Source organism: Macaca mulatta, chromosome 17 (genome assembly GCF_049350105.2).
Source record: "Macaca mulatta isolate MMU2019108-1 chromosome 17, T2T-MMU8v2.0, whole genome shotgun sequence".
In the NCBI taxonomy this organism is placed as follows: Eukaryota; Metazoa; Chordata; class Mammalia; order Primates; family Cercopithecidae; genus Macaca; species Macaca mulatta.
The window spans coordinates 11,085,213-11,102,359 of NC_133422.1; the positions used below are offsets into that span (position 1 = coordinate 11,085,213).

At 40.5% G+C, this 17,147-nt stretch overlaps 1 protein-coding gene and 1 long non-coding RNA gene across 5 annotated transcripts in view; both read left to right on the forward strand.

Annotated features, from left to right (window-relative positions):
- Positions 1 to 17,147, forward strand: part of B3GLCT (beta 3-glucosyltransferase) — a 119,965-nt gene that overhangs the window by 49,801 nt on the left and 53,017 nt on the right. For all 4 annotated transcript variants that reach the window (XM_028837566.2, XM_077974165.1, XM_015120830.3 and 1 more), the window contains exon 7: positions 11,156 to 11,292. In XM_028837566.2, the coding sequence (XP_028693399.2) occupies positions 11,156 to 11,292 (137 nt within the window). The remainder of the gene's footprint in view (positions 1 to 11,155; positions 11,293 to 17,147) is intronic.
- On the forward strand, positions 3,349 to 4,521 carry LOC144336247 (uncharacterized). The gene is made up of 2 exons (XR_013407867.1): positions 3,349 to 3,526; positions 3,586 to 4,521. It is a non-coding gene; the product is annotated as an uncharacterized LOC144336247 (long non-coding RNA).

A 17,147-nucleotide genomic window follows, 5' to 3' on the forward strand; every position in this document is an offset into this window, starting at 1 on the left:
CATGTTTTATGTAAACCATTTGTTAGGCTTTTATGTTTCCTTTTGGCTTGGGAAAAACTCCCAAATCTTTTTTAGGATGTAGGAGTTTTCACCTCCTTCTAGTGTTCATTTCACCTGGAGATTATTTTTCCATTATCCATAGCTCTAATTCTGTACAGGAGATGGTGACTCACTTTGCTTTTTAATGAAAATTGGGATGATAAATTTAAAAGTTCAAAGCAAGTTCGTGAAAAACAAGTACAGAACAGAAGTAAAAGGAGTTGTTTTCTCCCTCTTTTCAGAACTCTGCCATGTGAAAAAAAAAAAAAATCCAGAATGCTTTATTTCTTTTGAAACTAGCAGTAAGAAATTATAAAGATTATATAATGTTGAAGTTAGCTCAAACTAGTGTGATTCTTTTCCCCCTACCAGTTGAAAGGAAAAAAGTATAAAGCAAACCTGGCTTTGATATTTACACAGATAAGCTTTGAGTACCTTAAAATAATTATATAATGTGTGAGGGTATAAGGTATTTTGTTTGATTCTGATTTATTTCCTTCATCTTTCAGTCATTATCACTAATGCAAATGTATACTGTCATAAAATATTTTAAATGTAAAATTTTAACTTTTATTAAAGTAATCTTTGTTAAATTGCCTTCCTCGGTGATTTCTCTAAATTTTGTATGTTGTTTGAAGTCTCCTTTGTAACCACAGTATGCTATTAATATATGTGTATTTGATGAGGTGTGTTGACTTTAAATTTATTTTATTTTATTTTATTTTTTGAGACAGAGTCTCATATTATCACCCAGGCCGGAGTGCAGTGGTGCAATCTCGGCCCACTGCAACCTCCACCTCCCAGGTTCAATCACTTTTTGTGCCTCAGCCTCCCAAGTAGCTGGGATTACAGTCATGCACCAGCACACATGAGTAATTTTTGTATTTTTAGTAAAGACGGGGTTTTGCCCTGTTGGCCAGTCTGGTCTTAAACTCCTGGTGTCAAGTGATCTGCCTGCCTCGGCCTCCCAAAGTGCTGGAATTACAGGCATGGAGCCATCACACCTGGCCTAAATTTATTTTTAATAGAGATAATAGAGATAAATATTTAATAGAGATAATAGAGATAAAACACTTGTAAAAAGTAATTCAGAGGGACAGCCACCATTGCTGAGGCTTGAGTACTCAGGCAGTTTTACCCTCATAGTATAAACAAAGCCACCAGGAAGTTCAAATTGGGTAGAGCCCACAGCAGCCCAGCACGGCCTCTGCAGCCCAGCACGGCCTCTGCAGCCAGACTGCCTCTCTAGATTCCCTCCTCTCTGGGCAGGGCATCTCTGAAAAAAAGGCAGCAGCCCCAGTCAGGGGCTTAGAGATAAAACCTCCACCTCCCTGGGACAGAGAACCTGGGGGACGGAGCGGTTGTGGGTGCAGCTTCAGCAGACTTAAGTGTCCCTACCTGGCAGCTCTGAAGAGAGCAGCGGATCTCCCAGCACAGTGTTTGAGCTCCGATAAGGGACAGCCTCCCTCCTCAAGTGGGTCCCTGACCCCCTGTAGCCTGACTGGGAGACACCTCCCAGTAGGGGCCGACAGACAACTCATACAGGAGAGCTCTGGCTGGCATCTGGCAGGTGCCCCTCTGGGATGAAGCTTCCACAGGAAGGAACAGGCAGCAATGTTTGTGGTTCTGCAGCCTCCACCGGTGATATCCAGGCAAACAGGGTCTGGAGCGGATTTCCAGCAAACTCCAGCAGATCTGCAACAGGGGGACCAGACTGTTAGAAGGAAAACTAATAAACAGAAAGGAATAGTATCAGTATCGACAAAAAGGACGTCCACTCAGAGACCCCCTCTGAAGGTCAAAGACCAAAGGTAGATAAATCCATGAAGATGGGGAGAAACCAGTGCAAAATGGCTGAAAATCCCAAAAACTAGAAGACCTCTTCTCCTTCAAAGGATCACAACTCCTCAAGGGAACAAAACTGGATGGAGAATGAGTTTGACAAATTGACAGAAGTGGGCTTCTGAAGGTGGGTAATAAACTCCTCCAAGCTAAAGGAGCATGTTCTAACCCAATGCAAGGAAGCTAAGAGCCTTGAAAAAAGGTTAGATGAATTGCTAACTAGAATAACCAGTTTAGAGAAGAACATAAATGACCTGATGGAGCTGAAATACACAGCACAAGGACTTCGTGAAGCATACACAAGTACCAATAGCCGAATCGATCAAGTGGAAGAAAGGATATCAGAGATTGAAGATCAACTCAATGAAATAAAGCAAGAAGACAAGATTAGAGAAAAAAGACTGAAAAGAAATGAACGAAGCCTCCAAGAAATATGAGACTATGTGAAAAGACCAAATCTATGTTTGATTGTTGTACCTGAAAGTGATGGTGAGAATGGAACCAAGTTGGAAAACACTCTTCAGGATATTATCTGGGGCAATTCCCCAATCTAGCAAGGCAGGCCAACATTCAAATTCAGAAATACAGAGAACACCACAAAGATACTCCTCAAGAAGAACGACCCCAAGACACATAATCATCAGATTCACCAAAGTTAAAATGAAGGAAAAAATGTTAAGGGCAGCCAGAGGGAAAGTCGGGTTACCCACAAAGGGAAGCCCATCAGACTAACAGCGGATTTCTCGGCAGAAACCCTACAAGCCAGAAGAGAGTGGGGGCCAATATTCAACATTCTTAAAGAAAAGAATTTTCAACACAGAATTTTCATATCCAGCCAAACTAAGGTTCATAAGCAAAGAAATACAAATCCTTTACTGACAAAAGAAATGCTGAGAGATTTTGTCAGCACCAGGCCTGCCTTACAAGAGCTCCTAAAGGAAGCAATAAGCATGGAAAGGAACAACTGGTACCAGCCACTGCAAAAACATACCAAATTGTCAAGACCATCGACGCTGTGAAGAAACTGCATCAACTAAGGGGCAAAATAACCGGCTAGCATCAAAATGGCAGGATCAGATTTACAGATAACGATATAAACCTTAAATGTAAATGGGCTAAATGTCCCAATTAAAAGACACAGACTGGCAAATTGGATAAAGAGTCAAGACCCATTGGTGTGCTGTATTTGGAATACCCATCTCATGTGCAAAGACACACATAGGCTCAAAATAAAGGGATGGAGGAAGATTTACCAAGAAAATGGAAGACCAAAACAACAGCAGGGGTTGCAATCCTAGTCTCTGATAAAACAGACTTTAAACCAACAAAGATCAAAAGAGACAAGGGCATTACATAATGGTAAAGGGATCAACGCAACAAGAAGAGCTAACTGTCCTAAATATATGCATCCAATACAGGAGCACCCAGATTCATAAAGAAAGTTCCTAGAGACCTACACAGAGACTTAGACTCCCACACAATAATACTGGGAGACTTTAACACCCCACTGTCAATATTAGACAGATCAACAAGACAGAAAATTGACAAGGATATCCAGGACCTGAACTCAGCTCTGGACCAAGCAGACCTAATAGACATCTACAGAACTCTCCACCCCAAATCAACAGAATATACATTCTTTTCAGCACCACATCACACTTATTCTAAAATCGACCACATAATTGGAAGTAAAACACTCCTCAGCAAATGGAAAAGAATGGAAATCATAATGAACAGTCTCTCAGATCACAGTGCAATCAAATTAGAACTCAGGACTAAGAAACTCAAAACCACACAACTACATGGAAACTGAGCAACCTGCTCCTGAATGACTACTGGGTAAATAACGAAATGAAAACAGAAATAAAGATGTTCTTTGAAACCAATGAGAACAAACACACAATGTATCAGAGTCTCTGAGACACATTTAAAGAAGTGTGTAGAGGGAAATCTATAGCACTAAATGCCCACAAGAGAAAGCAGGAAAGATCTAAAATCGACATTCTAACATCACAATGAAAAGAACTAGAGAAGCAAGAGCAAACAAATTCAAAAGCTAACAGAAGACAAGAAGTAACTAAGATCAGAGCAGAACTGAAGGAGATAGAGACATAAAAAAAAAACTTCAAAAAAAATCAATGAATCCAGGAGCTAGTTTTTTGAAAAGATTAACAAAATAGATAGACTACTAGCCAGACTAATAAGAAAAGAGAGAAGAGTCAAATAGATGCAATAAAAAATGATAAAGGGGATATCACCACCAATCCCATAGAAACACAAACTACTATCAGAGAATACTATAAACAACTCTATGCAAATAAACTAGAAAATCTAAAAATAAATAAATTTCTGGACATATACAGCCTCCCACAACAATACAAGAAGAAGTCGAATCCCTGAATAGACCAATAACAAGTTCTGTAATTGAAGCAGTAATTAATAGCCTACCAAACAAAAAAAGTCCTGGACCAGACAGATTCACAGCCAGATTATACCAGAGTTACAAAGAGGAGCTGGTACCATTCCTTCTGAAACTATTCCAAACAATAGAAAACGAGGGAATCCTCCCTAACTCATTTTATGAGGCCAGCATCATCCCGATACCAAAACTGGTAGAGATACAACAACAAAAAAAGAAAATTTCAGGCCAATATCCGTGATGAACATCAATGGGAAGATCTTCAATGCTGGCAAACCGAATTCAGCAGTACATCAAAAAGCTTATCTACCACGATCAAGTCGGCTTCATCCCTGGGATGCAAGGCTGGTTCAACAAATGCAAATCAATAAATGTAATCCATCACATACACAGAACCACATGATTATCTCAATAGATGCAGAGAAGACCTTTGACAAAATTCAACAGCCCTTCCTGCTAAAAACTCTCAATAAACTAGGCATTGATGGAACATATCTCAAAATAATAAGAGCTATTTATGACAAACCCACAGCCATAGGCAAAAACTGGAAGCATTCCCTTTGAAAACTGCCCAAGACAAGGATGCCCTTCCTCACCACTCTTATTCAACATGCAATTGGAAGTTCTGGTGAAGGGTGATCAGGCAAGAGAAAGAAAGAAAGGGTAGTCAATTAGGAAAAGAGGAAGTCAAATTGTATCTGTTTGCAGATGACATGATTGTATATTTAGAAAACCCCATCGTGGCCAGGCACGGGGGCTCACACCTGTAATCCCAGCACTTTGGGAGGCCGAGGCGGGCGGATCACAAGGTCAGGAGTTTGAGACCAGCCTAACCAACATAGTGAAACCCCATCTCTACTAAAAATACAAAAAATAGCTGGGCGTGGTGGTGGGTGCCTGTAATCCCAGCTACTTGGGAGGCTGAGGCAGGAGAATCACTTGAAGCCGGGAGGGAGGTTGCAGTGAGCTGAGATCGCGCCACTGCACTCCCGCGCTGGTGACAGTGCAAAAACGCCATCTCAAAAAGAAAACCCCGTCATCTCAAAATCTCCTTAAGCTGATAAGCAACTTCAGCAAAGTCTCAGGATACAAAATCAATGTGCAAAAATCACAAGCATTCCTATACACCAGTAACAGAGAGCCAAATCATGAATGAACTCCCATTCACAATTGCTACAAAGAGAATAAAATACACAGAAATACAACTTACAAGGGATGTGAAGGGCCTCTTCAAGGAGGGCTACAAACCACTGCTTAAGGAAATAAGAGAGGACACAAACAAATGGAAAAACATTCCATGTTCATGGATAGGAAGAATCAGTATTGTAAATATGGCCATACTGACCAAAGTAATTTATAGATTCCATGCTATCCTCATCAAGCTACCATTGACTTCCTTTACAGAATTGGAAAAAACTACTTTAAATTTCATATGGAACAAAAAAAGAGCCCACATAGCCAAGACAATCCTGGGCAAAAAGAACAAAGCTGGAGGCATCACGCTACCTGATTTCAAACTATACTACAAGGCTACAGTAACAAAACAGCATGGTACTGGTACCAAAACAGATATATAGGCTAATGGAATGGAACAGAGGCCTCAGAAATAACACCACACATTTACAACCATCCGATCTTTGGCAAACCTGACAAAAACAATAGGGAAAGGATTCCCTATTTAATAAATCATGGTGTTTTAAAAACTGGCTAGGCATATGCAGATAGCTGAAACTAGATCCCTTTCTTACACCTTATAAAAAAATTAAGATGGATTAAAGACTTAAACATGAGACCTAAAACCATAAAAACTCTAGAAGAAAACCTAGGCAATACCATTCAGGCCACAGGCATGGGCAAAGACTTCATGACTAAAATACCAAAAACAATGGCAACAAAAGCCAAAATTGACAAATGGCATCTGATTAAAGAGCTTCTGCACAGCAAAGGAAACTATCATCAGAATGAACAGGCAACCTACAGAATGGGAGAAAATGTTTGTAATCTATCCACCTGACAAAGGGCTAATATCCAGAATCTACAAAGAATTTAAACAAATTTTCAAGAAAAACGCCATCAGAAAGTGGGCAAACTAATATGAACAGACACTTCTCGAAAGAAGACATTTATGCAGCCAACAAACATGAAAAAAAGCTCATCATCACTGGTTATTAGAGAAATGCAAATCAAAATTACAGTGAGATACCATGTCATGCCAGTTAGAATGGCGATCATTAAAAAGTCAGGAAACAACAGGTGCTGGAGAGGATGTGGAGAAGTAGGAATGCTTTTACACTGTTGATGGGAGTGTAAATTAGTTCAACCATTGTGGAAGACAGTGTGGCAATTCCTCGAGGACCTAGAACCAGAAATACCATTTGACCCAGCAATCCCATGATTGTATATACCCAAAGGATTATAAATCATTCTTCTATAAAGATACGTGCACACATATGTTTATTCTAACACTGTTCACAATAGCAAAGACTTGGAACCAACCCAAATGCTCATCAATGATAGACTGGATAAAGAAAATGTGGCACATACACACCATGGAATACTATGCAGCCATCAAAAAGGATGAGTTCATGTCCTTTGCAGTGCCATGGATGAAGCTGGAACATCATTCTCAGCAAACTAACACAAGAACAGAAAACCAAACACTGCATGTTCTCACGTATCAGTGAGAGTTAATCAATGAGAACACATGGATACAGGGAGGGGAACATCACACACTGGGCCTTATGGGCGGTGGGTGGCTTGGGGAGGGATAGCATTTGGAGAAATACCTAGTGTAGATGACGGGTTGATGGGTGCAGCAAACCACCATGGCACACGTATACCTATGTAACAAAACTGTACGTTCTGTACATGTACCCCAGAACTTAAAGCATAATTTGAAAAAAGAAAAAAACCAGTAATTCTAAGATACTCGTGGAACACTGAGTTATTCTTTTAAGGTTTTTCTTGATTATAATTGTCCTTCTAATGAAATCTTTAAGGAAGTCATTAAGATTAGGGGAGTGGTTCTATATATAGATTCTATAATAATTTTTTAAAGGTAGTTTACAGTATAACCCACACAAAAATACTGAAAATCATATATTATATAATAGCTGAACACTGCAATTAGGAGATAAAACAGCAACATGTTTTCCATAAGATGTTTGGAACCAAAGGTTTTAATTGTGAAAGGTTTTAATAGTGAAAGATTTGTAAGACAGTTTTCAAAATACACTGAGATGTTTATTTTCTTTATACAAGCTTATTGGCATGGTATGTAAAATACAGTGATTTTCATATTGGTTAAGGTTTAGTCACTTGATAAAGAGCTATATTATAGATTTTTTTTAAAGGTGCTGAATTTTTAATCTCAAGCTGAGGTGGTTTGTCTTGGTTGTTACAGGGTATTCTTCTTACCCAGTAATGATTTAATATACCCATAGGCAAAGTATCAAGAAGAAAGTCGTCATATGGATCTGTGAATCTAAATGCAGTTTTAATGTTAGATTTAAAAATTAACAGCTGTCACATATGTGCAGTTATGATCTGTTGATAAAACTGAGGAAAAGTAGGACTCTGGGAGTTATTTGCAATACAACCACAAGCAGAATAAGGCTCTTAAGAAATACCTAAGAGTACTCATGCATGGTGTCTTCTTGATTTTACATACTGATAAATTAATAGAGAGTGAGGTGGTCTTGGTTGGGTAAGAGAGAAAATATACACAACTTTTAGAACTTAGGGTACTTGATCCATATTTATGCTCTAGTTTCTTCAATAGAGGAGAGTTGCTTTTTAAATCTCTCCTGGACTTGCTATGTTCATTTGACAAAAAGTTACTGCACATCTGTTACATGTTAGGTGAACTGGAGATAAAGCAGTGAACAAAATGGACAGCATCCCTGCCCACAAGGAGGTGTGTTCTTGTTTCAGGGCAGATAAGCAATAGAGAAAAATGCAAATATATAATATGTCGGATGGTAACAAGTGCCATGGAGAAGAATAAAGCAGAATAAGGGAGTAAGGGATGTATTGGGAATGGGCTTACCTGTCTATATAGGGTGCTCAAGGAATACCTCACTCATCAGGTCACATTGGAACAGAGTAAAGGAATTGAGGGAGTCAGCCATGTACTCTCTTATGTCAAGCTGCCTGCTTCATACCTCTGCTTATCTAATAGGAACCAAAAACTTGACATGTTCAAAGCTGAACTCTCAATGCCTTTCTAAACCTCTTCCATCTTCAGTCTTCCTCGTCCAGAAATGCATCGCTGTCACTGTCTATCCAGTTGCTCATATTAAAAGCCTAAGACTTGAGATTGGTTCTTCTTTTTTTCTTCAACTTCATGTTGGCATGACCAGCTGGTTCTACTTCCAAAATATATCTCCTGTCCATCTTCTCTCCATATTTAATACTACTACGCTGTTTCAGGCTATCGTCATCTCTTGCCTTGACCATTATTAGAGCCTCCTGTTTCAGTAGTTTCCCATTCCACCTAAGATATTTTTGCTGGGTATAGCATTCTGGGTTGGGAGCAATTTTCTTCTGTTACTGTACAAATGCTCTACCATTGTCTTTCCCCTCTTATCATTTCTGTTGAAAACTCAGCTGTATATCTTGTTTCTGTTTAAAAAAAAAAAAAAACATGTATGCCCTCTCCCCTCCATGACTTCCCCTGCCGCCAGCTGCTTTTAGGATATTCTCTATCTTTAGTTTTCAACAGTGTTACCGTTATGTGCCTATGTGTGATTTTCTTTGTATTTGTTCTCACTGGAGTTTACAGAGCTTCTTGAGTGTACAACTTGATAATTTTAGTTGGTTTTGGAAAATTCTAAGCCTGTATTCTTTAAATATTCCTTCAGTCCCATTCTGTCTCTCCTTAGTTTCTAATGTCATACATTTTAGCCATTTTCCTTGTGTCCCATGTTGCCATAGCTCTTTTCTTCCCTTTTTTTTTTTTTCTTGTATCAGTCTGGATATTTTTTACTGGACTTGGTTTCCAGACTGTTAATCTTCTCAGCTATTGTGTGTAATGTTTTTTTGAGTTACTAACTTCAGTTCTTGCGTTAAGTTTTAGATTTTTCATTTGGCTCTTGTTTATAAATTCTAGTTCTTTGGTGCAATTTTAAAAATCTTTTTATCCTTAAAGGACACATTAACCATATCTTTTTAAAAGTCTTATTTGATAACTGCAACATCTGCTTTATCTGTGCATCTCTTTCTGTTTTTCACTTTTCTTGTTTCTGGTTTGGTCTTGTTTCTTGCTCTGCCGGGTAAGTTTTAACTAAATCTCAGATGTTTTATGTGAAAAATTAAGAAGGCTATGGATGATAGGAATTCCTATAGAAGGATTTAATCTTCTGGGTTGTAGATGTTGTTTGGGTAGGTCTATTTACAGACTGCCCATACTCCAGAGCCCTTTTGTCCTGGCAATCTGAACTCTAGCCTTGGTTTCCCAGCACTACAGTACTGCTAAAGGCTTTGCTCAGCTTTTAGCCTCTCCACTGCTGCTTTCCGCTTGGTTCATTTTTTTTCCTTGGTTTTTGTGCAGCTTAGGTCATTGACGGAAACTTGCATGCAGCATCTTGAGACCCCCTTACATCTCTTCTCTTTCAAGGTCTCCAGCTCCAGACTCTACCTTTCAGTCCAGCGAGGCTGCAAAAGCTCCCAGCTTCTGCTTTTAGCTGTGTGCTATTTGCAGCTCCAGGAATCAGCAAATTCCTTGAGGAAAGGAGAAGGCCAATATGGGGCTCCCATGGATGGCCTTTCTAATTCTGGGATCTTAGTCCTTTATGTCCTATCTGCCTTTGTTGTTTTCTAATGGCTTCAATCATTTGCTTTATGTAATTTCTCCAGCTTTTATACCTGTTAGAGTAGATGTGATCCAGATTATTCTATTGTGGTCAGAAGTGGAAGTCTTTCATTACACTTCAATAAAGTCTGTGCTCCTTTCCTCTGGCACATAAAACTCACCCTGGTCAGTCTTTTGCCTGTCTCTTTTGTACCTTACTCCCACATCCAGTAGCTCCAGCCACACGGGATTTCTTTTTTCATTGACTGTATCAAACTTTTTCCCACCTCAGGGATTTTGCATTAAGTCCTTTGACGGCTCTTCCTCAGATTTTTGCATAGAGCTTGCTCTTTGATATTATTTCATCTCAGTTCGCTACTGAGGATGAACAAAATGCTAGTCATCATTATATGACTAACAGATTTTTGCATAGATCCAGCTCCTTGATATTATTGCATCTCAGTTTGTTACATCCTAAGAGATTTCCCTCTCTTTCAGGGCAGCTCCTAGTCACCCTGATGTATTTTCATCAAAGCACATTTCAATCACTACCTGGTTATTTTACTTACTTTTTAAATTTCCATTTCTCCACTGTAGGGTAAGTTATGTTTCTGCCTGGTGTGTGGTAGATTCTCAATAAAAATCTTTTGAATGAATGAGTAAATAAATAGATAATCACTGATTCTGAAAGGAATTTTTCAAATCATTCTTTCAAAACCTCAGTAGGGCATAAGGGCATACTATTTTCTTCGCCCTAATAGTCTTTTTATGTGGAATATTCTACAAAATACCACTTTTATACATTTATGGTATAATGATGACTAATACCTTGTTCATCTTGATCAGATCTTGAACTACTTTTTGTATACAAAGCTTATGTTATATTCATTATCATACTAGTGTTAATTATATTTTTGTTCACATTCTCTAGAAATATTTAATCTGTGCTAATAACTCTTTATCACCCAAAATATTTAATTATCTAAAACCAATAGTACAACTTTCTATTGGTCTTACATGAAATGGTTGTTTTTAAAGTGACATGTTATATCTTTATTTAACAGGAATGGTTTTTGGGAAAAGCATTACATGATGAAGAATCTACAATAATTCACCATTATGCCTTTTCTGAGAATCCTACAGTTTTTAAGTATCCAGACTTTGCTGCAGGCTGGGCCTTAAGTATTCCACTTGTAAACAAGTAAGAATTTATTGGACTTTTTTCAGGGAGGTGGGAAGGGTGTACATCAACTTTTAATTTCTTTGAGTACAGTAACTGATGGCTCTCAGGATCTCAAATGAGTTTTTCAGCCAGAGGCAGTGTGTGGTGAGACCTGGAAAAGGAGCCACGTGCCTGAGGGTTTTTGCTTCAGCACTGTCATTTACTAGACCCTTCAGACAAATCATTCATCCTCTCTGTATATTCTTCTTACTCATCCACAAAATAATAAGCTGTGAGACTAAGGGAGAAGACAGAAGTGCTCTGAGAACCATGCACATGGAAGCATCATTACTGTTGTTAAGAGATGTACTTAGCTATAGGTGTAACTTCTCTCACCCGTAAGAAAATGAAGCAGTAACATGCTGGGGTTGAGAGTTGATGACTCATTAGGTGCATGGGTGTGCATACTGAAACACGGGCCAGGCAGGAGGACAGCTAGCTAGTGGAAGGTACTATAGGTAATCATAGCTAGCCATTTGTGTGTATAATCACAGTGGTGCTCTGTTAGATGTGGAAAGTGAAGATGGTTAAATTGTAATTCAGGAGAAATACGGTTGTTGACAAGCCCTTCAGATTATTAAATGTTTTTGTTCTTTAGGGAATAGAGAGTTGATAAAGCAGTTGTGACTTTTTTATCTTCAGAGATGAAAGAGTTTCTGTCATTAAGTGTCCTGTCTCTAGGATTTGGGGTCTTCAAAATCTTATTAGCCCATTGTAGATATATAGGATAGTACATACCTTGTCATTCCTGGCTGGACAAAACTTCTTGACTACTCCTTTCACATTTGAAAGTTCTCTACAGTGTGATACCCTCCTTTCCAGTGTAGAATCCAAACAACAAAACAAAACCCCTGTGTTTCCTACCCTTCCTTGCCACTAGGAAGCAGCCATATGTTGTAGGTTCCATCAGGTAGATGTGTTATGTACAATTATTTTTGGGAACTGAATTGTGTGGGGAAGGAGACAAAGCATGGGGGACCATTTGAATTGAGACTGGTAGCAGAGGAAGAGTCAGTTGCGGTTGACAGCAGCTTCCTGATGATGGCAGAGTCTGAAGTTCCTATGCTGCTTATTTCTGTGGTACAAATCTGGGGGTTCTTGGAATCTTAGCTTACAGTCTGTTTAATCAGACTTTCCAGTAATTCCATGAGCCATCTATATGCTTTAATGAATTTACATTATGCTTTAACTAGCCAGAGTGGATTATTTTTGTTTGTTTGTTTCCAGTTAAGATCCTTGCCGGGAGCGGTGGCTCACGCCTGTAATCCCGGCACTCTGGGAGGCTGAGGCGGGCGGATCACGGGGTCAGGAGATCGAGACCATCCTGGCTAACACAGTGAAACCCCGTCTCTACTAAAAAAATTACAAAAAATTAGCCAGGCGTGGTGGCGGGCGCCTGTAGTCCCAGCTACTTGGGAGGCTGAGGCGGAGAATGGCGTGAACCCGGGAGGCAGAGCTTGCAGTAAGCCGAGACCGCGCCACTGCACTCCAGCCTGGGCGACAGAGCAAGACTCTGTCTCAAAAAAAAAAAAAAAAAAAGGATCCTTGACTTACACACTCCGTCCTGGGACTGCCAGGCAAGGATGCCTTTCTCCCGTCCCCTACCAAGCATGCCTAACAGCATCTGCACAGCCTCCCTCCCTTCATTCTTAGAAGGGTCAAGGAGGAAGGGGAGTGAAGACAAGAAGAAGTAGTCGTCGTTCCTTTCTCACCATCTGCTGGTCTGCCTGGTTCTGTGCTCTGCAGGGGAGAGGGGAATATGTTCTGCCCTTCAGCAGCCTCGGGTCGTGTTTCTTCTCAAATTAAGTACACTTTGGTTTGCTACAGCTTGAGCACCGGGAGTTCCCAGGACACTCTTTTCCTGCAGTGTCCAGCAGCCTTATGTTTGGGGCCAGTTTAGCCACCTTTGTTGAGTCTGGACTCTTAATGCCTAGAAGCTGTGACCTGCACTTTGTAGGCTGAGCCACTGTTCCTTCTCCCTTCCTCAAGTATTCTTGTCATCCTCGGCCACAGGAGGCTTCCTCTAGCCTTCCTCATTTGGTCTCTGCTTAGTTTTATGGTATGGAAAGATTTGGTCTGACCTCTCCTTGGGAGAAGTCCCACATGGTAGTCATTTTTTCTGACTTGGGACTTATAACCTCTGTGTAAGCCTGTTTCTCTCCCATTTCCCATATACTACGAAGTCCCTTGAGAGAGGAACAAACACAGCTATTGCCTGCCCTGTGAAGTGCTGTAACTGCAGCAGGTGCTTCTTCCTTCAGGGCTAAAGAGGAAACCAGTGGACCCAGGAAGAGCTATATGGCAAGCAGAGGGTCTAATCATTTCCTTGAAGCTCTTTTCTTCATCACTGCCTTCGGATCCAGGAGGCCTCTTATCCTGATGGCAAATCCTTATAGTCTAGAGTTTTACCTTCCTTCTTCCCATCACAATTTCCTATCTTCCTTTAGCAAGACTTTATTGGAGACGTCTTGATGCTGAATTCAATTCAGTTTTTGTTGAATTAGGTGTTAGAAGTAACTATTTATTCTTGCTTCCTTTGACTTACTGTCTTAACCAGGTGTGGGTTGATGGAAGTGATCCTGTTTGAACACATTTTTGACTCCTGGCATCCCTATATAGGGCAGTTCAACCTAACTCTTATTGGCTGACATGCTGGTGTTAAGTTTAACCTGTTCTAGAAAACCTCTGCCCTCTGCTTCACTGCCCATCAGGTGTAGCGGCACCCAGAGCACTGGCAGGCTTTGTTGGCTCTGGCTAGCGCTCACCTCATTACTGTCTCATGCTCACCACATGACTAGCTTCTAGGGGTTCGTGAACCAGGGTTGCAGGTTGTGCACTAGCCGAGATGTTAGCCTTGTTAAGGGGTGACTTTATGTTCTGGATTATCTGGCATTTTGCAAGGTAGTCCCACAGGAGACCACAGGTCCATAATTCCCTTCCTTGTTGTGTTTGTGAGATCATTGAACCCATCTGTTGACAAGGGAAGGTAGCCAGTGCCCAACTTCCATAGGGGTTTCACATCTCCCTTTCTGGTCAAGTTTAACCATATTTAGGAGAGAGAACTGAGGGCCATGTCACTGCAGCAGGGTGTGTAGGCATTTTAGTCTGTTTGGGCTGCTATAAGAAAATGCCGTAAACCAGGGAGCTTATAAACAACAGCAGTTTATTATAGTTCTGGAGGCTGAAAGTCCAAGATCAAGGCGCTGGCAGATTCAGCGTCTGATGAGTGCCAGCATTCTGGTTCCTTTCCTTCTTGCTGTGTCCCCTCATCTGGGAGAAGGGTTGAGGGGTCTTTTTTTTATAAGGGTGCAGTCCCATTCATGAGAGTTCCCTCCCCATGGCCTCTTCACATCCCAAAGGCCCTGCCTCCTAGTAACATCACCTTGAGGGGTAGGACTTCAGCCTATGAATTTGAGAGGGGACACAAACATTCAGACCATAGTAATAGGAACTGTGACTAAGGGAGTTAAAGCCAAGAGGTTAATCTTTTCCACAAAGCTCAGGAAATTCCCAGCACTTCCCCCGTGACTCCAGTATGATAGCGGAGTGAGGCACCAGATAACCTTCTGCATGCTGAACAGTGACCAACAAACTGTAGAATGTGTATGGTTCATTGATATCCATGGTCTTCTCCCAACCTCCTCTCCCTTTCCCCTGCCAGGAAAGACAAAGCAAAATAAATATGCAGACTCTACCATAGTGCCATATTTAAAATTCTAGTTATCTTAGATCATATTTCCTTTCCCCCTGATGCTGACAGGTAATCAAGCAAATAAAATGATATAACCCATCTGGCATAACAACTATCTTGTGATCAAGATATATTTTAAAATGGCTCTTCTAGTGGGGATTCTTATTTATTTTTCAAGAAATTGGTATTATACTCAGGACTAGAGGAAGGATAAAGTATCCATTAGCCCCATCAGCTGCAACATTGGATCTTCCTAGTTGTTTTTTTCCCAGTTTTTCCCTAATGTGCTGACTTTATTTCTTCCTATTATTGGCAGCTATATCAATTAGCATGCTTTTGGATGCAAGTAATAGGAAGCAACTCAAACTGGATTAAGGAAATACTTTGGCTGTAATTGGGGTGAGTGAGGTCTGTGGTTGGTTGATCCGGCAGTTTATCGATATCACTGAGGACCCACGCTTTCTCTGTCCCTCTATCCTATAGTACACAGAATCCATTTATCCTAAATGTGGTTCCTCTTGTGGTTTCAAGACAATAAGGGCTACGTATTTCCTGTTTGTATCCAATAGTAGACAGCCTGTTCCCGACCATGAATGGTAAGTGCTTAATCCTCAGTCTGGTTGGGCCAACTGCATATGTGTTCTAATCTCCGGACTGTTAACAGTTGCCTGGGAATTTCATTGATTATTAGAATTATTGGAATTTTCAGTTCTAATCCCCAGAGTATTAACAGTTGCCAGGGAATTTCATTGCTTATTCTGGCTGGCCCAGAGTAATCAGTCTCTGACTCTGGAGCCTGTATAATTGTTGGGCTTAATATTAATCAAAACCAGAATTTGTTTAGGAAGAATGAAGGGGAAACTATTTACATGGACAACCAACAGGGCCAGTCCAGGAATGCTGATTCCCTTTGTGTCCTTTCCTTGACTTTATGGCCCACGTTGTAGGTAACGTAACAACTTACAGTTACTTAAGTATTTCTTCTGCCCTAGTCTCCAGCACAACTGGTTACCTAAAGATATTTCATGAGGCACGCTTTCTTAGACTATTTCCCACTGAAATTTTATTTGGCCTAACAATTCCACATCAGTGAGTTTTGAGTTCACACTGCCTAATATTTCCTGGCAATCCATCCATTTGATCAATTAAAACAAATTGATTTTGAAGTCATGTGGCATGAGTCCAAATCCCAAAGTTACCTTGATACAGTTTATTTATGAATAAATATTTTCCTTTTTGGAGAAATTTTCATTAACTTCCAATAGGATGATTCCTTCAAAAATCATCTTATTAAAAAAATCGTTACAGGACACTGTTTCTGGTTTTCGCCATTGTTTTTCCACCAGCAAACCTTATCGAGATTTCCTTCAGCAGGTTGCTCTGTTGACTGATTGACAAGTGGGATTGAAAAAGCCAGCTAGGTATTGAGTTGAAAGGGCCCTCGTTCATTTGCACGTCTGTAGCCTAGGTGGTTGTGTTGTTAGAACTGTGCCATTGGGGGCATGACTTAGCTTATTTATTTATATTTTTTTTGAGACAGAGTCTTGCTCTGTCACCCAGGCTGGAGTAGAGTGGCACGATCTTGGCTCACTGCAAGCTCCACCTCCTAGGTTCACGCCATTCTCCTGCCTCAGCCTCCCGAGTAGCTGGGACTGCAGGCTCCCGCCACCATGCCCAGCTAATTTTTTGTATTTTTAGTAGAGATGGGGTTTCACCGTGTTAGCCAGGATGGTCTCGATCTCCTGACCTCGTGATCCACTTGCCTTGACCTCCCAAAGTGCTGAGATTACAGGCATGAGCCACCACACCCGGCCCAATAACTTCTAAAAATTGGGAAAGCTAAAACTTCATATTTGCCAGGAACTGAATATTTAATGAGGAAACATTTCATCTAAGTAACTGGAATTTCTGGCTTTCATTGTTGGTTACTGAAACTAGCATTGGAAAAACCCTGCTTCATATCTTGCTTCATAGAAAAACGAAATCCAGTTAGCACTATTAGGTATTGCCATTTAAGTTAGTTGGTCACCCTGCACACTCTTAGAACTTGAACTTGTTTGCAAGGTGACTGGGTGACTGACATAGGCCTGAGGTGGCACATGAGGCTAACTCTTCCACCAGAAGTCTGTGATATTTACATAAA